General features: G+C 40.1%; 3 protein-coding genes across 3 annotated transcripts in view; 1 reads left to right on the top strand and 2 right to left on the bottom strand.

Moving 5' to 3' along the window:
* LOC133520110 (palmitoyltransferase ZDHHC18-like) overlaps positions 1-14,374 on the bottom strand; it is a 32,496-nt gene extending 18,122 nt beyond the window's left edge. The window contains exons 1-9 of the mRNA XM_061854431.1: positions 14,099-14,374; positions 8,800-8,876; positions 6,522-6,714; positions 5,436-5,610; positions 3,854-3,986; positions 3,576-3,725; positions 3,376-3,489; positions 2,712-2,833; positions 154-272 (exon numbers count right to left, since the gene is read on the bottom strand). Coding sequence (XP_061710415.1) covers positions 154-272; positions 2,712-2,833; positions 3,376-3,489; positions 3,576-3,725; positions 3,854-3,986; positions 5,436-5,610; positions 6,522-6,714; positions 8,800-8,856 — 1,063 coding nt within the window. The 5' untranslated portion in view covers positions 8,857-8,876; positions 14,099-14,374. The remainder of the gene's footprint in view (positions 1-153; positions 273-2,711; positions 2,834-3,375; positions 3,490-3,575; positions 3,726-3,853; positions 3,987-5,435; positions 5,611-6,521; positions 6,715-8,799; positions 8,877-14,098) is intronic.
* Positions 14,375-14,516: 142 nt separating this feature from the next.
* On the top strand, positions 14,517-16,828 carry LOC133520112 (solute carrier family 35 member E1 homolog). The gene is made up of 2 exons (XM_061854435.1): positions 14,517-15,128; positions 16,013-16,828. The coding sequence occupies exons 1-2, from the start codon at positions 14,789-14,791 to the stop codon at positions 16,624-16,626; spliced, it is 954 nt and encodes a 317-aa protein (XP_061710419.1). The 5' UTR covers positions 14,517-14,788; the 3' UTR covers positions 16,627-16,828.
* A 3,401-nt stretch (positions 16,829-20,229) lies between these two features.
* LOC133520117 (uncharacterized) lies at positions 20,230-21,449 on the bottom strand. The gene has a single exon (XM_061854442.1). The coding sequence runs from the start codon at positions 21,263-21,265 to the stop codon at positions 20,855-20,857; it is 411 nt and encodes a 136-aa protein (XP_061710426.1). The 5' UTR covers positions 21,266-21,449; the 3' UTR covers positions 20,230-20,854.
* Between the last annotated feature and the right edge of the window lie 362 nt (positions 21,450-21,811).

The raw sequence follows: 21,811 nt of genomic DNA, 5'->3' as shown, positions 1-21,811 counted from the left end.
TCTTTATTATCCCTTCGGACGTGTTTTATTGTATCACCACTCGTTGCGAATTTCCCACTTTTCGCACTTGACTCGTACCGTAAATAACTATTTAGATCCCACGTGGATCTCACTTTGACATTAATATCGATGGAGCCAGATATCCGCAGTTACCGTTAGGCTCGGCGCCGGGCTGCGGCGCGAGCGGCGGCGCCGGCGCGGCCGCGGCCTGCAGCGCCGCCACGAAGGCCGGCGGCAGCTCCGAGTGGCAGTCCGGGCTCACGATGCCACGCCTGGAATGTAATATCACTTCTATTCTTATAAAGTGCAAGATAAACACCGTTAGGCAAATTGCGTGAGAGGTGCGAGGATTCGTAGCGAGATTGTGGATCTTTGTGAATGTTTCCACCAGAGATGTGGGATGTGTGAGGTAGCTAGGGTGTGTAGCGGAGTCAAATAAGCGAGCGAGGTACGGTGAGGCGGGAGCGGAGCGCGCACGCCATTGGCCGCTGCTCACGTCTCGCAACACGTTCGTCGCACACATCCTTCCTCAACCTCACTTCGCTGACCGCTGAGCTGTTTCCACTAGAACTGCGCTGAGCGAGGTTAGGTAAATGAAATGGTGGAAGTGAAAACGCTAGGTTGGGTACACGGTAATCTTGTAATAGTCGCTTGCAAGCGTCAAGTTGCTCTTTCTAATTCTGGATAGATACATATGTATAGACTTGAACAACCGTTTAAAAAAACACTGACTTCAAAAAATATATTTTTCCTTTTATATTTTATATTGACGCTTTTTAGGGTTCCGTAGCCAAATAGCAAAAAACGGAACCCTTATAGATTCGTCATGTCCGTCTGTCTGTCCGATTATGTCACAGCCACTTTTCCGAAACTATAAGAGCTATACTGTTCAAACTTGGTAAGTAGATGTATTCTATTATTCTACCGCATAAAGATTTTTACACAAAAATAGAAAAAAAACAATAAATTTTGCGGGTTCCCCATACTTTGAACTGAAACTCAAAAAAACTTTTTTTATCAAACCCATACGTGTGGGGTATCTATGGATAGGTCTTCAAAAATGATATTTAGGTTTCTAATATCATATTTTTCTAAACTGAATAGTTTGCGCGAGAGACACTTCCAAAGTGAAAAAATGTGTCCCCCCCCCCCCTGTAACTTCTAAAATAACAGAATGAAAAATCTAAAACAAATATATGATATACATTACCATGTAAACTTCCACCGAAAATTGGTTTGAACGAGATCTAGTAAGTAGTTTTTTTAATACGTCATAAATGGTACGGAACCCTTTATGGGCAAGTCCGACTCGCACTTGGCCGCTTTTTTAAACTTGGCTTGGAACCAGCTTCAAGCATATCAATTGCTAGAGCATATAAAACGGATAATAAATAAAACGGATAATATATAAAACGGATAATATATTACATTGTATCCTTTTGAAAGCCGGTCGGTTTCTTTTTTTAAAAGTTTATTTAAAGTGTAAGTTTTTGTTATAAGTGACGCAGCGTTCTGCAGGATTTGTTTCTGTCTGGCCAAACAGTCACTGTAAAATTTCGCACTTCGATTTCAAGTTTCAAGGTCTGAATCTGAATCCGTCAAGATTTGAGAAATTCCCTGAATTCCTCTTGGTACCCATCATCAAAACTGAACCTTGAAAAAAATGTCTATGAGGCTGGACAGTTGGCGCAGCCGTTTCGGGCATGTTGCATATGTAGGTGGATCCTATGTCCATAGTACAAAGATTGGGGATGTAGGTCATCTTGAAAATAATAACGCACCGCGCGCGTCTTGTATGTGTGCGTGTGCGCCATAGTATCTATGCGTCGCCGCACGAACACTTAAACAAAATCTCGCCCCATTTCTCAGTGCGCCAATCGGGGCTTTTGTTCGAGTGTGCGTGCGGCGACGTAATAGTACATTACTATAGAGGCCGGGAAACGTAGGGTTGCAGGCCAAGTAGATATATGGATAGAGATACGCGGCCGGCAACCCCGTTTCTCGCCGAGATATGTATAGTGCTTTTCTCAAACTTGCAATTGAAACAAAAAATTGTAGTCAATTTGTTTTGTGGCGACCTACTCGGCTCGCCACTCTACCAGCGGTGTACACCGCCGTTGCTTAGCAACGAATATGCACAACAAATCACCGTACCAAGCTAACTGAAGCTAGTTGATGGTTGGATACCAAGACGTTGTGTCACAATTTGACGTTAAAAAACAAAAGAAGGTTGCTTTACAGTCCTAGGTGTGTAAGGCAGTATGAAATTCCTTTACATATCATGTTCACTCATGCCACCTGATATGTAGTATTTCCGGACCTAATTTGACGTAAGTCATGTCATCATTTCATAGCAAGTTTGAGAAAAGATACTTTACAGTACATATGGTGCTACTTTACCGCACTAGTGCGAAAATTAGCATATTACGTTACTGTGTCGAACATTTAAAGGGCCATAATATGTACTGTAAAACGTTGTACGATACATGTGCGAATAGGGAATTCGCAACTCGTGTCGATTTAAAACGCTCCCTTCGGTCGTATTTTAATTTATCGCCACTCGTTTCGAATTTCGTTTTTCGCACTTGTATCGTAATGTACTAATGGCGCACACGTACAAGCCGTGCGCGGTGCGCTTGTATGAAGATAACCTACTTCCCCACTCCTTATACTATGCTATGTCGGTGCAATGAGGTTCACAATAGCCGTACCGGTCTATGAGGCTGGGCGCGAGCGGCCCGCACAGCACGTGCCAGCAGTTGGCGCAGGCGTTGCCGCGCGAGTACGGGTTCGGGTTCCCACTCCCACGCCGTGATGAGAATGAACCCTTTATCTGTAACAATTCATTTACTATCTTCAATTTACTAGTATCAAAAGTACCAGTAAGAAGATACAGTCAACTTCAATAGTACCGGATGAAACAACGCGCCAAAAGCATCTGCTATCCTGGAATACTCCCAGCTAGAGATAACTCCGTAAAGTTCGCGTTCATAAATATCTGTTACAGACTAAGTCTACATAATATAGAGACATACCTATCTGTTTTTGTTGTGCTATTAGAGAATACGCTACTTTTGATGTTGACTGTACATCTTTGGACACATTCTAAAGCCAATATATCACGTGAATATCAAATTCAATCATACTACGTATACTCCATTATGGCATATGGCGTAACACTGTGGGGAAACCCTTCGGACCATGAGAATACTGAAATTACAAAAGCAGGCTGTAAGAGTCATTTTAAATGCTGGATATAATATTCTATTTATCTATCTAATGAGCGGGTTCATAGGGGGCGCTCGCCGCCCGTTTGCATCAAAAATCATCAATTTCCCCGCGAGGCGCTCTGTGTTTTAATGTTTAATTACTTACATCTTCATTGGTAGTCTGATCTGTGGAAGCGAGGTACGTATGGAAGCCGGCCAGACCCAGCACCGACCATACGGAAAGGAAGCACACTCCAGCTGCCAACGCTGACGCTGGCTCCTAGAAAATATTACAATAGGTTAATATTAACGTGTAGTATAAAAACTTCACCCTTCCTATATTTCTCCCGAACTAACAATTAGTACCTTGCGCAGCGCCGCGGCAAGACCCAGCGACCTGGCCTCGAGAGCCACATGTGCGACGGCGCACGCGAACACGAACACCGCCAGGAAGGAGAGAGACACCACAAACGTGTAGAACGCGCGGTAGTTACGTCGGCCTACGCAGTTGCCCACCTGGAAGCAAAAAAATCGTTTTAATAATGAAAGTCAGTTATCACACAGGGAGCAGTGACCCGCGCGGCGGTTGAACAGTTGTCACGTGAAACAGTATTGTACACAATGTGTATTCATGTTTGTCTTACCCATGGGCAGTGGTGGTCGAACCTCTCCACGCAGTTATCACACAGAGAGCAGTGGGACGCGCGGGGCGGCCGGAATAATTTGCATGTGAAACAGTATTTTAGTTTCACTACGCGCCCGCGGACTAGGACCTCTCTGCGAAAATCAGACACGTTTATTTTCTAGCCGCCCACAAATCACAAACGTTACCAAGACACAGACGTATGCAGTGAAAGGCCTTTTTTTTACCGATATACAATTGTTACATAATGACTAGCATATGCAAATGACTGGTTTTACTTTACTCTTTCTGAATGTGTTGCATTAGCACTGCACCGACAGTATAATCACTTGCGTCAGTACGTATAACGAACGGAATTGAGGAATATGTCACTACATGTCTTGAGTAATAAGAAAAATATTGAGTTACAATGAACGCACAGATGATTCAGTTAATTGAATAATCTTAATTGAGCTTTTACACACGACATGTCCAGGTTTTTGTCATGCTATAGCACGACTGAGATTAGTTGTTTAAACTCTGTATCTTTATCTTTCTTTCTCTGTATCTTTAGGTATTTAAAAGAAGGTAAACAAAATAGCAAATAACAATTCCATATCTAGCGTAAGCCCATCGATGTCATGGAGGACACGCATGGAATATGGCTCCCGCACAGCCAGCAGAACCCCGCCCCAGCCGGCGTCGCCTGCACGGTCTCGCCGCGCGACGCGCCACCCACCGGGGAAAAGCTCGCCATCACTAACAGAGCTTGTCAAGAATGTTTCAGTTAAGGCAATAATGTCACAATTACACTGGCCAACATTCATAAAAAACATATCAGTTTTCGATCGCAATCCTCGAACATTTTGATAGTAAAACGAAAGTTTTTTATGCCGGGGGCTGGCCGCTGACGCGGCTTTTCCCCCGGCCTGAACGAAAGTTCTGTCGCCAATATTTGACACATATTCCTTCGGCCCAGTTATTAGCTGACAGCACTAGCTCAGAAAACTTTTTGGGGACTCCAAGTTTAAACGACGAATAGTTTCCACGAGGCTTCAGGGATTCAACCGTACACACATCACTTTCACAGATGGTGTTCAAATGCGCCAGCACTTGCTCCACTGTAGTACTAAGCCCTTAAGCCAAATGCCTTAAATGGCTCCTTAAGCCAGTTGAGGGTAGATGAAAAGGTTTAAAGTCAGGTCGTTCAGTGACAGATCCAGGCGGTTTTGTATTTGGTTGGTTAGCCAATAAATATTAAAACTACCCGAAAATGTACAAATTGTTTGTTTACTTTTATTTAAATACCTAAAGATACAGAGTATAAGTATTTCTTAAATCTAGTTTACCATACTGTACTGCCTTAATAAGACAAATTGCAGTATCGCAAAAACAAATGATTTGAGATACCGCAAAGGATGGAGACTTATGGAGGTAGCATATATGTATTATTTTCGTTGCTGACTGTGACATTGGTGTATACATAGTAGCATCTAGCTGAATCATTCAGCGCTGCTTCGGCAGACGCCGCGCGCGGCAAAATGCCCGGGTCTGTGAGCGCAGTCCAAAGTAATTCTTGATACTGTGATGCTTAGATACTGTACCTCGCTCGGGGCGGAGGCCTAGCAGCCGTGGCCGAGGGGGCATCTAGAGCCGCCTCGGCGGGCGCCGCGCGCGGCAAAATACCCGGGTCTGTGAGCGCCGTCCGAAGTAATGCGCATAGCGTTAGGGCTGCAAGGGCGGCGCCCGCGGCGGGAAGCGCGGGAGACACGCGACGGGCTGGAAGAGAAGGATCAAGTTATAACATTACAATTTCAATTTGAATATTACAATCAAACAAAATGTAATTGAGTATATACCTTTATTTTATTATGCCTTTTTGGTCCTGAAAAATCAGGTTTATGTACATAAAGAAGTTCGAGGGTCTCGAAAATGCCCTGAATAGCTTCGAGAAAACTGGGTACGGCTGAGCCTGCTTTGTTTCTTTTGCTCGACTTGGCGGGGGGGCGTGCCTCCAGAGTCATGATTCACCGCCTGACGGGCGACAAAAGTTAAGTTACCATTACGGCGATAGTCATAGTCATTTATTAGTAATATTATAAATATTACATGTCCGGTTATTAATCAAGGCATTATTCAGTAACAATATAGCATTCAAATTAATTAAAATATGACGATAGGTACAATGTAAATTATTAAATTAAATTATTAAAACAGGCATTAATCAGTTGCAATTTAACATTCATAAACAAGCATACAACCTAATCGATGGTAAACGGTTACCGTGTAAAAGATAATATATAGGCTTGCAACTATATACGCATGTTAATAATTGTCGCACCAGTGTTGAAGTCCACCAGTGAAAGAGATTTAAGTACGTACTTTCACACTGTGCATCAAAATGGTCCCCAAGAGCTTATATATGGCTGATGTACTATTTGAAACGGACGTATTTATTTTGTGAAGTTACACGGGAAGCGAAATACTTAACCAAGACAGTTGTAATAATTTATCGAAGTTGACGTCCATACATTGAATAATACACCGACCTTTTGAACATTCCGCCGTCGGCTTGCTGACTGAAACTTGGTCAAGCTTCAATCAAACTACCACCGCGGGGTCAAGTAATGCCATTCGGATCGGGCATTCTGAAAGAAATACTACTTATTATGTGCTAGAAAAGTACTTACCCAAGTAAGGCCCGTCGAAGGCGAGGTGTAACGCTGACGTAGCAGCAACCAACGCCAGGGTCAGAAGAAAGACCCCAGGTTGGGGCGCGGTCATAAGGCGCCCATCGCACCAGAAGCGGTTGCGGCCCGCGAACACCTCCCACTTGCGCGTCACGCGCCGCCGCGCCATCTCACCATTACGTGCAACCTCACCCTGCAATCATCAAGTCAATGTGGAGATGAGCATTTGATCACTGATCATTTCCATCCGTAAAAAAACTGATTATTTCTATAAAAATCATATATAATTTATATTTATATGTATGTTTATGTATGTCTATTTGTATTCCTTATATGTGTATGTTTATTCACTGTAATTGTGTGTGTGAATCTAGGCTTCATAACGGTTTAGCAACACCTACTTTTTATTATCATTAACTTCTCTATTTCCGCTACCCAAAGGTTGTCTGGAAGAGATCGCTTTTTAGCGATAAGACCGCCTGTTGTCTGCCTCTAAATTTAATCCATTGTTTTTTTTTGTATATTTTTACTGAGGTGTGCCAATAAAGAGTATTCTATCTATCTATCTATCTATCTAATACTAAACTGCTAATCTTATATTAAAAACAACAGAGATAGATACAATTATCATTAAGTAATGTCGGTAGAATACCCTCTTATTTTAAATAAGTACCTTTAATAATATTTCTGGTTTGTCCACTCGTTTGACCTTCTGTTAAGTAACTACCAACAAGTTACTTGCTCACTCCGTTCCGTTGGCTCAGTGACCCAAAATGAAAAAAACTAACTAAGACTTAATTAGAGATAATGGAAACAACACTCTCCAGGTCCCTGACCCAGAGCTATGATGATGATGATGATTATCGCGTCTCAGTGGCACTGACGAATTCAATATAGTCTATGACTGACGATATGGTGAAAAACCAAACAACAAATAACATAGTTGTATAAAATGGACTAAACTCTGACCACGCTAACTTGGTATGAAAACTTAGCGTGGACCGACTTCACTTACATGTGTCGATTTACTTACTTACTTACTGTTGTGGCTGGTGTTAAGGTTGTCTGGAAGAGATCGCTTTTTAGCGATAAGACCGCCTGTTGTTTACTTCTTCTTTATGTGTTATATTATTTGTACTGTTTCTGTATTGAGGTGTGCAATAAAGTGTATTTTTATTGTATTTTATTGTATTGTATTGTGGCGCAGCGACCCGAAGTGAATCTTGGCTTCCAACACCAAAGACCGCCACGCTTATCTGTCCAAAACCGTTTCTGTCCAGTCGACGGCGCCGAGTTCGCTATAGTACATTACGATACAAGTGCGAAAAATAGGAAATTCGAAACGAGTGGCGATAAATTAAAACACGACCGAAGGGAGTGTTTTAAATCGACACGAGTTGCGAATTACCTATTCGCACATGTATCGTACAACGTTTTACAGTACATATGGCCCTTTAAATGTTCGACACAGTAACATAATATGCTACTTCTCGCACTAGTGCTATAAAGTAGCCCCATATGTACTGTAAAGGTATTTTTGCACTTCGTCTCAGCGAAGCTTGGACACTAACACAAAAGGAAGAGCGCGCCCTACTGATAGCTGAGAGAAAGATCTACCGAAAAATCCTAGGTCCCACACGTGGAGAGGATGGAACCTGGAGAATCCGCAGGAACCAGGATTGAAGATCTTGGCGTCCGAGCCGAACATCAGTGGAGAAACATGATTGTGAAGACTAAAGAATAAAATTTGTACCTCGACGTACAGTCAGACCCCCCTGTATAGACTGATTGTATGCAGAGGGGGTCACCTCTCTCGCCATCCACATTCGCTGCTGAATTAAATTTGATTCGATTCGATTAATCTTTGCCCAAAACACATAACGCCGTATAGCGACATCAAGTTCCGTTGATAATATTCGGGGCACGATTTTCTTGTAACTATAGTGCTGTTCTACAGTAAATAAATATTTTGGGGAGGGTACAAACTTATACAGATCGACTTAGCTTCAAACAAAGCAAAGCTTTTATAAATAAATACTTAGATACAGATAACATCCATAAATAACAAACAAATATTCGTGATAAACCTATAAATACCAGGACTCGAAGCCGGGACCTCCCATCCCGTAGGCAGGGTCGCTACCAACTAAGCTAGGAGGCCGTTGATAGAGTCTGTGTGGAAAGAGAAGATGGAATGTATGGGGCCCAGTGCATTCCACGACTCTTCACTATCTGAACAGACTCTAATGAATAACTTTTTGATACAAGTAATACAAACCTTCCTTGTATGGTAGGAGCTCCACACGTTCTTCAATATCTGAGAGCATATGCACATGCTCCGTGTGCCCGCGTCATCTGTAACAATGGCCTTATCGATTATAATGATCTAATTAAAGCCTAATTATAGAATATTGTACTATTTTGGTAATTAATAAACGTTGTTTCGTCGCTATTATTAGTGCCTGTGCTAATTCTTGGAATTAGGTCAATTAGATAACGCTAGGCAATGATAAACTATTGATTGGTTATATTCATACATAAGGAGCACAAACTACTTTCATATTTATTTAATGAATTTGTTTTTGTGGATTATTTGTTGCATTCATCTTTGTTACAATCGTTGTTGAATATAAGCGTGTTTCTTTCTCTTGCGGTGTGCGGGAGCACGTGCACATCTTACGATTGCCTAAGCTCGACTAAAGATCAATTGTACAGTTTGTACAATTTAAGCGCTTCCATTTTGAAACGCATAACCTATCTGGAGTTAATCATTGACGCTAAGAAGATGATAATGATGAGTAATATTTTTATACATATAACAGATACTAAACTGGCAGTTCGATTGCCCCGATTTGTCCAGCCTAACAGTATTAGGTACAAGCAAGATGATTAGGTAGGAAATTGGTCAATAAAACTGTCATAGAAACAAAGTTTAGACCTAGAATTTATTTCCGGAATTCTCGTAATTGTTTTACGTTTTATGTCAAACACAAACCAAAGAATGAAGCAATACCTAAGCCTATCCTATGTCTACAAAAAACCACTAATCTCGTACAAATCTTGTATCTACGCGCGCCGCAGCTAATCTTAAGGGCGTGAATTTATGGGGCTCTGTCTATCGCAAGTCTGTTTAAGCGGGTTTCAAGGGCTGTTTGAAAATTTGAAGACACTCCCTGATGATTGCCGGGGCGTTCCAGCGTTTAGTTATAATATAACAATGGGGTACTAGCGTGGTGAGATCACTTTAAATCATGGCCGAATAAAACTGAGTCCTGTTCATGTTACGAAGTCGCGTCAATATTCAGCGCCATCTATCGAACGAAAGTTGAGCTATTTTGACAAAAGGTCTAAGCGCCGCACAAAATGGTTGGAACTGAGACCTACTGGCTACTGCGTTAGTGACGCCACCTGGAAATAAAATTAATATTGGCGGATTGCGTTTTTAAAATAGACATTCCTCTTGTTTCAGTACGTCATAGTCCATGCTTTAAATAAATCGTTTTACAGCAGTCATTAAATATTATAGCAAAAGTACAATGTATGTTAAGGGCGGCAAACAAGAATTTACGAACGAGTATGAATTGAAGCCCGAAGCCGAAGGCTTAATTAACACGAGTAATTCCTATACCACCCGTGGCACACACAAGGTTTTTCATCACACTTGTGAGGAAAAATAGGGAAATAAATAAACTTTTGCCTAATTTCGTACGTTAGTACAGCCCTAGGTCGAAATTTAGGATTTACGGACCGCATCGCCTACGTGTAATAACACCTCTACAAGCAAGTGTGATGAAAACGTTCTTAAGCGCTTTCAATGATGTCAAAGATCAGCAGTCCCTATTACGATCTTATTAGACAGAGTTGACTGTCCTTTCGAGAACTTTACTGAACATAAGATCTACTAGGTATCGACCAGTCAATGGCGTAATATTTTTTACAGTACATAAATATGGTGCTACTTTACCGCACTAGTGCGAAAATTTGCATATTACGTAGCTGTGTCGAACATTTAAAGGGCCATATGTACTATAAATCGTTGTACGATACATGTGCGAATAGGTAATTCGCAACTCGTGTCGATTTATTAATTTATCGCCACTCGTTTCGAATTTCCTATTTTTCGCACTAGTATCGTAATGTACTATTACCCATTGATGGAAAGGAAATAGATACTTCACTAAATACAACAGTAGTTAAACCAGTAACATGATATGATAATTCTTAATTCTAATGATGTGGAACTCTGATAGTAAAATAAGTTTACGTGTTGATAATACTGATAAGATTAAGGATTAGGGCCATGACGAAAACGCACGTGGTTCGATAACCCTTACAAGAATTACTGGGTAATTCCCGTTTGTATTACGCGGTTATCACACCGTCACCGTTTGTAATACGCACGTCGCTCCGATGTTCATACATAATGCATAACAGCGTTATGCACATTATTCGCTAGGTGCACGACGGGTGTTGAACTCATTTTGTACGTTTTCTGCGTTAAATCTTATACAGTAAAATAAGTTCGAACGGCTGCCGCTAGTGCGAATGTGAGACATTCCATAAGATTACACCGTGTGTTTGTGACAATCAGCGCCACTTCTCCCTCCACCGACCGGAGCAACGTGCGAATTCACATTAAATGTGTAGATCACCTTATTTAATGATTTAAGGCCAAACCATACCAACTGTTATTGTGTCACAATCGGGTTGTAATCGGGTTATCATAAAGTTTCCTACATTGATATATATTTTAAGAGCTGATTGGTGTTGCTGATGTACGATGACATTGGTACCATTGACTAAGATCATAAATGACAAGTTCAAAGAGCCAATAAAAATAAATAAATGTACATTTAACGTATATAAAACGCGCTGCAACAGTGCAATGGAATTAATTCATAAAGTGGGTATTATGCACTTTTGCAGCTGTGTTTCCATAAATGTAAGATATTCGATCGCGCCACTACGTGCACTTCAACTCTTTTGTGGTGAGCGTACCGCGGCCGCTGTATGGGACCATCGAGTGCGCCGGCTTCTGGACGAAGCGTGTCGTGTTTCGGAGGTTCCGGGGCAAACTGTCGAATCCGATACAAGACCAGACGATTCAACTCATTCAACGGAGACACGCCGTTTTGTCGCCAACATAGTATTTAGTTTTAAGTACATGTATGTTAGTTTATATAAGGTGTGCATCTATGGGCCTTTGTTGCCTGATAATAAACGATTGTGGATTAGATATTCTTAGAGCTCGCTTCGAAAACTGTTCGCGGAGCTCTTATGAGAACACTTCGGTCTCGCAAAACGGTTAAATGCGTTTTTGATTTGTTAATATAAATTTCGGGGCGTTAAACACCTGTAGTTGACTCTGTTCACCCAGCTCGGATTACCCGGGTCAATTAAGGAAACTAAAAATACACTTATACCCGTTGGGCGAGCTAATAGTGGCATTTTAACCTGAATTTTCTTTAAAACCGCTTTCTTCTTTGCTTAAGCAAGCCATTGGGAACCGAGTTCAATGGTCACCCCACCACTGGAAGTTATGCTAGCTAGTTGATGACGTTAAAGCGAATAACTGTCAAATTTCAGGAAGAGCGAATAATGTCGCCGCGCGTTCAAGGCCGGGTCAATCAGTGCCGCTAATGCCGCTACGCTCACAATCATAGGCCGTAGGCCGAATAACTGCACCTTTGTATGCCGATTATACAATCATTTTGAAATTTAACTACACACGTCACTTCTTTTTAATTTGGAAAATGTATTATTCAGATACCATTTTTCGTGGACTACTTATGCATCGTTTTAATGATGGTTACAGAATGGATAGTACGATTATTGTATGAATATTAGGGTGATACTGTTTTTTTTAATTAACTATGCCATTTAGTTTCCTTAAACGTAATTACTCATACCCCGGATTTAACGGAATTCAATAATTAAACACGGTGTATAGTGTAGGAGCAAGGACTCAATTTTTTTTCAAAAATTGATGAAAACCAGTAAGATTCAATACAGTAAGAGTCATATTTTGATATTTTTTTAATAAATTAGAGGTAGAAGTCATATGTGTGTGACTGTACACACAATCATTAACATAAGATTACTACACATTACATTCGATTTTTTTTACTATTGCATTAGATTTACTGACAAGATTAGCAAGGAATGTTACATGTTAATATAATTAGCAACTCATTTTCTCATCATATCACCAATGAAATGAGTTGAACAGTATATAATTATATTTCTGTCTGTATGAGTAAATAGACCAAGCTTGACCAAGCTTGCCAAGAGTGGTCCCATCACCAAACTTTAGTTTTGAGTATCATTTTCTATTGTCATTAATATTTTATGATCTTTGCCTCACAATTATAAACTCATATATTTGTTAAATAAAGTGCAGTAATTTTTGAAGCACTTTAACTACAAATGCTTTCCATAAAGTGCTAGCAGGGATTTAGAAATATTGGTGTTTTATGGCATAACATTGAAATTTGAATGAATGAATATTTTTATTTCATGTAACCATGGTGGACACATATTTTTATTAGTAGCAATAATAAGGGTTAGTAGGTACAGAGATCTTAACTATTAACCAGGGATGCTGCGTGTGCATGCATGGTAGTATAGAAACAGTTCACATGCGCCATCCACACACACACATTTTATTGTCTTTTATAAATTTGTCAAAAGAATAATATCGGATGACAACATTAAAACTGCTAGACTAGGAGTAATATGTGCTAATTGTAAACACAGAAATGGTTTAAACAAAGAATTTTACCGATGATACATTCAAAATATTATTTGTATATTATTTGTTTACCAATTACTTTTCAGATAAGGATAACATGGTGAGGAGACCGGGCTTATCCTAATATGGCTGATGACTTATCCGAGCAAGGTTATGTTGACAATGAATATGAGTATGAATAATGATATTCAAATATTGCTATCTTGATATTTTAAAGAATGTGAACTAAGGCATGCAGAAGTAAAAGATGTCTTTATTCCACAGGAAATTATAGTAAAGAATAATGTAGGAGTGATTCAGGGCAGTAACTATCAGCATGAGCTCCAGGGATTGCTCTGAATGAAAAAAACAAGCAATGACTACACAGATTACTTTATAAAAGACCCTTTTTAGATTGGCGTCTTCTGAAAACAATTTTGGGGATAGTTTCAAAAGGCTACTGAGGTCAAGAGTCTAGGAAAGTTTATCCTATTCTAATTTAAAAATGAACACTACTAAAAACATGAGCATCTGTTAAATACCCACATTATATGCATACCTCAGTCAGTCAACCTGTGACCTCAGTTTGACAGGCTATTGCTTAACAAATATAATATACAGGTGATGTCATCGCCCATGGCCAGCGCCGCGGCGCCCTGCGCGGGTTCTCCAGGATCTAGCACGTCATTCTCATCACAGAAACCTCCCACGACTACGTCTGCTCATACCCAGGGTTTGTAAACATGTCTAAACGCGTGAAAATAACGCATAAACATGTAACGAAACAGCCCGAGGAGGCCGTGGGCGGGATGAGCCCGCGGCGTCCGCCCTCGTCCCTCGCACTCACCTGTCGGTCGCACGGACCATCCAACCCGCGCCAGGGAAGCTCCGACGCGACGTATTGGCTCTAGTAAACACTCCCACACGACACGACACTTCACAAGCAATTTACGGACTCCTTATCTATCGTCCAAACTTTGGTGGCACGATACAATACACTTAAGTACGTACCGTCAAGAAAATGTATGCATAAAAATATTTGTCAAATGTGTCAATAAATAATGAATTCATTATTAATACTTAAAATGAAGTAACAAACTTTCTCTTGCTTTTTTTGGTTGTCTAACTAAAATTACCACAGATTCGATCACATGATAACAAAATGTTAAGTTGTCATGTTCGAGTATGTCAATCATTCTTTGTAAAAATAATAAATAGTACCAAATTGGTGATTTTTCAGAATCAACTAATTAAAATTGTGAAAAATTTGCTATTTTCAGAGTAATAACTGTTTTTGTTAACAAACTAAGTAATTAAGTTTTATGTAATTATCACAACAGCATTATAATCACAGTCTAGAATAATCTTCTAACGTCACCAAGACAGTGACAATGACAGAAAAGTGACACATTTCAGCTGGAAATATTGCCCTGCCAAAGGCCGCATCAAACGGGACGAAAGAGTGACGAGCGAATGTTGCGACATTTCAAACAGTGAAGGGCAGCCGTGAGAACGAAATGAGGGATTTGGTTCGGTGATGCTGCTCCCGGGAGCGCGCTGGCTGCGCTGGCGCTGCGGCGCGGAGGCGCGCGCGGCGCTAGCTGTGGGCGCGCTGTGCGCTGCATGGTTCTCGTGCTCGGCGCTGGGCAACGTCGTGGGCAAACTCCTGCTAACAGACTTCCCGCGGCCGCTGACGGTGGCCATGGCGCAACTTGCGTGCACGGCTCTATGCTCCGCGCCGATAGTACTGCGCGAGCGCGCGCCACCCGTGCGCCCGCTGCTGCGCGCGCTGCTGCCGCTGGCGCTGGCCAAGTTCCTGACGACGCTGTGCTCGCAGGTCTCCATATGGAAGGTGCCGGTTTCCTATGCGCACACAGGTGACTTAACATATTTACAAATATTTTGTATAACACTGGAAAACAAGAGTAGGACCATTTCCAAGAGTTAATGAGAGTAGTTACCTCTTGACAGTTGTATCTTAAATATAGCCCAAACTTTCCACATGAGAAGTGAAATAGGCTAATTTACTTCATGGTTTTATTCACACTTGGTCAATCAAAGTAACCGTGACAAATTTAATCAATTTTGGAGTTATTTGTTCATGTAAGTATGTGCTAAATATGCCCTGGTAGTGAATTTTGTATGGGAAAAAATGTAATCTACATATAATTTATGGTACCTATTATTGTCTATGGTCACCACAATAGTTTAGGCAAACTATTTAGACAGATTATATGTATTATATAATGCTTGTCAATAGACAATTAGATAAATAAAAATTCATCTTCTGAAAATGTGGACTCCAAATTTGGTAAGCATATTCAAGAAGAGGCCTTATGTACGTCTTATACTACTTGATTTGTAGTTGTATAGATGGCAGCACCATCTCTCTTACTATTTCTTATTGATGTATAAAAGGTGCAAGCACGTACTGCACGCCTAGTCTTTCTAAGATGGCATGTAGTCGAGAAATTGGGATAGGTTCCGCTGTGGATGTGGCAAGTTGGTCTAGGGTTTCAAGGTCTCAGCAGTGATAGCTAAAGACACAGGTTTGAATCCGGCCTTCAACACTGGAGGGCCTAGTCACTTTTTCTTTAGAATATGGCATCTGTTTCTTCAGTCTATAATTGGTTGTATTGTCTCAATAGAGAGATTTAACTTGCCAACATTGTAAGGGGTATAATGTGACTATGAAATAATTAATAATTTCAATTAGCAGGGAACCAGAAACAGCTACATAATATATCATCTCATATTTCAGTGAAAGCGACGACGCCACTATGGACAGCGGGCCTAGCGTGGCTACTCTTTGGTGAGCGGCAGCCACGTGGCGTTGCAACGTCACTCATACTCATCGCCGCCGGCGTCGGCCTCGCATCCGCCACTGAGATGCACTTTGATGCAGCTGGTTTATTCTCAGCCCTCGCCGCTGCAGCGCTACTTTCACTACAACATTTATACTCAAAAAGGTTGCTAGCCAGAGCCAGTTGGTCACCACTTAGAGTCTTAGCAGCATTAAGCGCGCTAGCTGCAGTCATGTTTTTCCCTGTTTGGGCGTGGAGCGATGGAACCGCGTTACTAACGCAACCTCTTTCACCTCGCTCAGCAGGATTACTCCTATTAGACGGGGTACTTGCGTGGCTGCAAGCGGCAGCCGCCTTTAGCGTATTAGCACACGTAACTCCATTAACATACGCTGTATTATCGTGTGGCAAGCGAGTCTTAGTTGTAGGTGCTTCGTTGATTTTATTACGGAATCCAGCGCCGCCTTTAAACATAGCTGGCATGGCTTTGGCAGCGTTAGCTGTGCTACAATATAATCGTGCGAAATTAAACGCGCGGGCGGACGGAGGTAAGCCGCTGTTGCCGGTATGATGGACATAGGTAATTGATTTAGTTAATTTTTTGTTTTAAGCTTGCGTGGATGGTTGTAATAGTACTTTGGCTGTATTTGCGTAAATATGGCTCTAATCTTGCCGTTAATGGCGGTCATTTCGGTTTGTTTTTATTATTGAATTGCGTTATATCATCCTTCCTCATGAGTGACGCAGCGACTTAACACAATACATAACACAACACGAAATGAGTTTAGTTAACAATTTACTTAACGGTATTTAAATGCCGTATACCTAGTGCCGACGGCTAAAAAGAGGCAGAGCAATATTTAGCAGATAAAGACAACGGGCGTAGCATACGGGCGGGCATAAAAGTGAGCAACGAACATTTTCCTACTAAACTGTTCTTGCACACGGCACACGTATGCGAAATAACGTGCGCATTGCTGGATATTAAATAAATGCGCGGGTTTTATAACCCATAATGTTAACAGCAGTACAAAAAAGCAAGTCCAGTTAGTTTACCAACTTGCGCGATCTGTGCGACTCGCGCAAATAAATGCGCGGTAATCCAAACAAAATGTGCATGCTGCTTGCGCAAGTAGCTCGCGCCAGTTACATTCATCATGTAAAAACAAGCGAGTAACTGATACATGTAACATGTTAACTGACAACTTGAAAACGTTATTGCAAAAATGCAAACGTATGGTCAGTAAAGATTGTTGTTTTTAGTCCGGCTACATGCGCGACAATGCTCAAGCTACATGTGCCGTGTGCAAAAGCATATTGAGACTATCTCATGATTAACTATTAGCTATACTGTAAGACTTGTAGAATCAAATCTCTAAACGAAACACTCAAATGTTTTGTAAAGTAAAGATGCCAAGCACGAAGAATCTCGCACTTTGACCCGCTTTTTTCTAATCTATTGCACAAGCATAATTGTATTGCTGTCCCGCCCATGATCAATACCACTGTGCGAACGGGACAGGAACAGGCGGGTCATTGTACGAAATTCTTCGTGATTAGCGTCATTAGTTTAGTAGTGGTCATGGCATGACCCAGAAGATGATTAATTGACCTTTCGTAAACCTTATTGCAAAGGTATAAGGTCCATAAATGGTTACTTAAGAGTGTTTCTGTTAATACTTCAAGTTTTGCTAAAGTGTGCAATTTGTAAATAACAAATTTGTAGCTAGAAGCTTTTAGAATGTTAGTATTTGTTCTATTGATTCATATTTTAAATAATATTTAATTGCTCTTATATTTTTTAATCGCATAACACTCAGTGTTTGTTATTGTTTTAAATATTGGTTTAGTATTTATCCGCTAGGGATTAATTATTATTTGTGACATATGTATTATCTTATCTATAATTAATTATTTTGATTAATATCCCGCCCTTTAGGTATTGTGAATTTACAGTATTTTTAACATGCATCACATAAAAAAAAAATTGTGACGCAGTCGCTACTTTTGTGTTAATATCAATATTTTTATACAGTGTAACGTGTAAGAGTGGTTGCTCATGCTTGGAACAATGTTCTTGTAATATAATCAGACTCCATTGATTTTGTATCAATTTCGGTGCAGCATAGTTAAAAGAATTGCTAACGCAATAATGCTGCACCACGTGTTACTATTATATATTCTGTGTCTACACCAGAATGAGGCCTACCGTAATTGATAAAAAAAGGGCCAAGTGCGAGTCGGACTCGCGCAGGAAGGGTTCCGTGCCATTATCTATAAAAACGGTCACCCATCCAAGTACTGACCCCGCCCGACGCTTAACTTCGGTGATTGGATGAGAACTAGAGATGCAACGAATATTCGGCCATTATTCGGTCGAATACCGAATAGTGGCACAGTATTCGGCCGAATACCGAATAGTACGTTGACACGTAGATACGGCGAACGAGGGGTAAAAAAAGTAACAAACTACAAGTACTTAATCAATAGGTAAATCTTTCAGACTACGTTTATATTCATAGATAGTACAAAAACATGACAAAAAAATAATACCAATTTATTTTTCACACACGACGAAATTTAACGCATCGCAATGTCCGCAATTCAATACGCACTGCGTGCAGAATAAGCGCAATTTCTATCAAAGACTGCCTACACCGAGAAATAAGTATCAACTTGCAAAGCGCACGCACGCGCGCTTTCGAATTTACTTCATTTTAGGTAAAACTTCTAGCCGAATATTCGGCCGATGGCTCCGCCGAATATTCGGTATTCGGCCAAGCCACTATTCGTTGCATCTCTAATGAGAACCTCGAGATTGGAAAGAAATATTTATTTTATTCTGTTTTTAGTATTTGTTGTTATATCGGCAACAGAAATACATAATCTGTAGAAATTTCAACTGGCTAACTATCACGGTTCATGAGATACAGCCTAGTGACAGACGGACGGATGGACAGCGGAGTCTCAGTAATAGGGTCCCGTTTGACCCTTAACGTTCAGTGCTGGCCGAAACGTTAATGCAAATAACCATTACAAATTGAACCGTAAACTGTAACCGTCCATTACGGTGTACGGTTCAATTTGTAATGGTCAATTGCAATTAACGTTCGGCCAACACTGACTACGACACATCAAATTTTAAAGCAATATTATATGAGCATGCAAGTCAGAATTTTGGCCGTGTCTGAGTGTGTTGCGTAGTAGCTCTAAATGGCTCTAATAAGAAACGCACTTTAAAAATAGTTTATCTCTATGTTTCTTTCTTTTTCTGATTTATATCATGAGATTTTTTGTAATCCTAATGCTCTGTATAATGATTATGAATCATGGTTTATTCTCAATAATATGATATTGTGATTGTACAGTCAAGTGTAAAAATATGGGTGCACACATCTTACTCAAAAATATGTGTTAAAGCTCTTATGTCGGCGAATTAAGAGCAATGGGACATATTTTTGAGGGAGTTATATGCGCACATATTTTTGCACTTGGTTGTACCTGCATTTAGGTAGCAGAATTTTTTTGTTGAATAAAATATATATTTTGTTTTAAATTCTGCTTGATTCATTATTGTAGACTCCTACTGTGACAACCCTATGAATCTATACAATCATTCTCTGAAGTACTCCATACATATGTAGGCTTTTACTATGAACTAATGTACACACCTAGTAATACTTATAACTTACTTCAAACTTCAATGAGATTTTTAATTGAATGGTGATTATATACTTTCAAATATTTCAATCAATACCAACCAGTCATTATTTATTCAGGTATGATTAAATGTCATGATGTAATAATGATGATTACGATTATCAAATTATCGATTTTAATCATGAGTACCTAAGACGAATATTAACCCTTTTCCAGGCATAGTATGATTTATCAACCACATATGCGCCATTAGAATTTCAACTTTAGCAATTCGAGTTAAAGTTCAAATTAGATTACACTTTCTGGAAAAGTCACTTGTCTTCAAATGAATCATCAAAGCTGGATTAATAGGAATATATTTGGATTTTTTAGAAAAACCTTGTAGATTGGTGTGGCCTGGAAAAGGGTTAAAGAAATCTGATTACATCAGACATTTTTTTTAAGTCTCTTATAACCTTTAATCAATTAACTTTGATAAATTGATGAAGGTTTGACTCAAAACATAAAACAAAGATTTATTTAAGTATTCATTCATTATTTTTATTATCCATTAAACAGTGCATATGGTATCAGATTAATATGGAGTAAAATAGTTTACTTTCTAATATACTACAATGTAATACATCCTAAATATATAAGGAGTTTAAATATATTTTTTTATAATAACATCAACCTAGCTACAGTGCCAAAATGGCAAAAATCACATGAATTTTGGATCAGGAAGGCTTGGTCTTTTTCTAATTTGATTTTTTACACTTTATTATTAGACCTTAGCCTATGGGTGAACTAAAATATTTAAATAAAATCTTAGCAATAAATTGTACAAACCCACAACTCCACTTCCATTTTTATAAAGCTGAAATTTTTTTTTTTTTTATAGTTTGAATATCACTAATTTGGTTTGGAGATATTGAGTCAGAGATTCATCTAGCTAAGAGTCAATTAATGAATATATATTAATCAACAGTAGTCAAAATGGATAATTGTAAATTCACACTTAGTTCATAATATATTCACAATATCTTCTACCATGGACCAAAGACCAATTAATGCTCTCCTAATATAGACACCAATTTCATCCCACAGTCTCACTCTCTCCCCAAAACAGTGCTGAAGCACTCAACTTATTTTCCATATCTTCAAGGCTCCTTGAAGAAATCTGGGCGACTCTTGATCTCCTTAACCAGTCCACGTGCAATAAGTGGCGCTGAAAAACGGTCAAAGGGCAGTGATGCAGCCACCCAAACTGGACGCTGTAAGGCGAGTGCTAGTCGCCGTGCTAGGCCGGCTGCGCCGTCGCCAGCTTTCTCCTCACTCAGCGACGTCGCCAGCGCGCCCCGTTCAGAAACCGGTAGACCTAAAGCCAGCTCTCCCAGCTCCGCGCTCGTGCCGCCAACCCACAGCAGCATGGAGCCCTTCATGCGCAGCGCGGCCACACGGCACACCAGCTCGCCGCTCCACACCTCGAACTCGTGCACAGCCCAGGTGCTCCGCCGGTACACCACGCGCCGCTTCGACGTTGTCACAAGAGGACCCGACTCCGGCACCATTTTGATTGGTTTTTATATTGAAACAACTAGTCGGTTGAAGAAGTATTAATTAGATTTTGGACGTCAATGATAACCAAATCACAAAATATATATACTATGCTTTATGATTTCATTTCACTTTCGCACATCACGCACATGACATGACAATCATGGCTTCATGGCATACTTGCATTGCAATGACAATGACACATGACAGTGACAATCAATCAGCTGACAGAAGTCAACGTTTTCAAAGATAGTTATAAGAAAACTGGGTCACTAAATGCCATAAAATAAATTAAAAATCTCAGATTAAGGATGACAATGTAATACTAAGAATTTTGCTCAGAGTAATAATTAGTTATTATTCTAAGATATTTTATAATATTTTCCTCTGATTTTCCTAGAAGAAGCTTAGCAAAGAGTAATATAATCATTAGACCTACCAATAGCATAACGACACAAATCAAGACAAGATAACTAGGATTGGTGGATTGAATGGCGTGGTATCATATGATTGGCCAATAGTGAGATAAATAGGTATTACTCCAATAGCAAATCGAATCG

This window comes from Cydia pomonella, chromosome 7 (genome assembly GCF_033807575.1).
Source record: "Cydia pomonella isolate Wapato2018A chromosome 7, ilCydPomo1, whole genome shotgun sequence".
Taxonomy (NCBI): Eukaryota; Metazoa; Arthropoda; class Insecta; order Lepidoptera; family Tortricidae; genus Cydia; species Cydia pomonella.
This window is presented reverse-complemented; position numbering and strand designations above follow the sequence as displayed.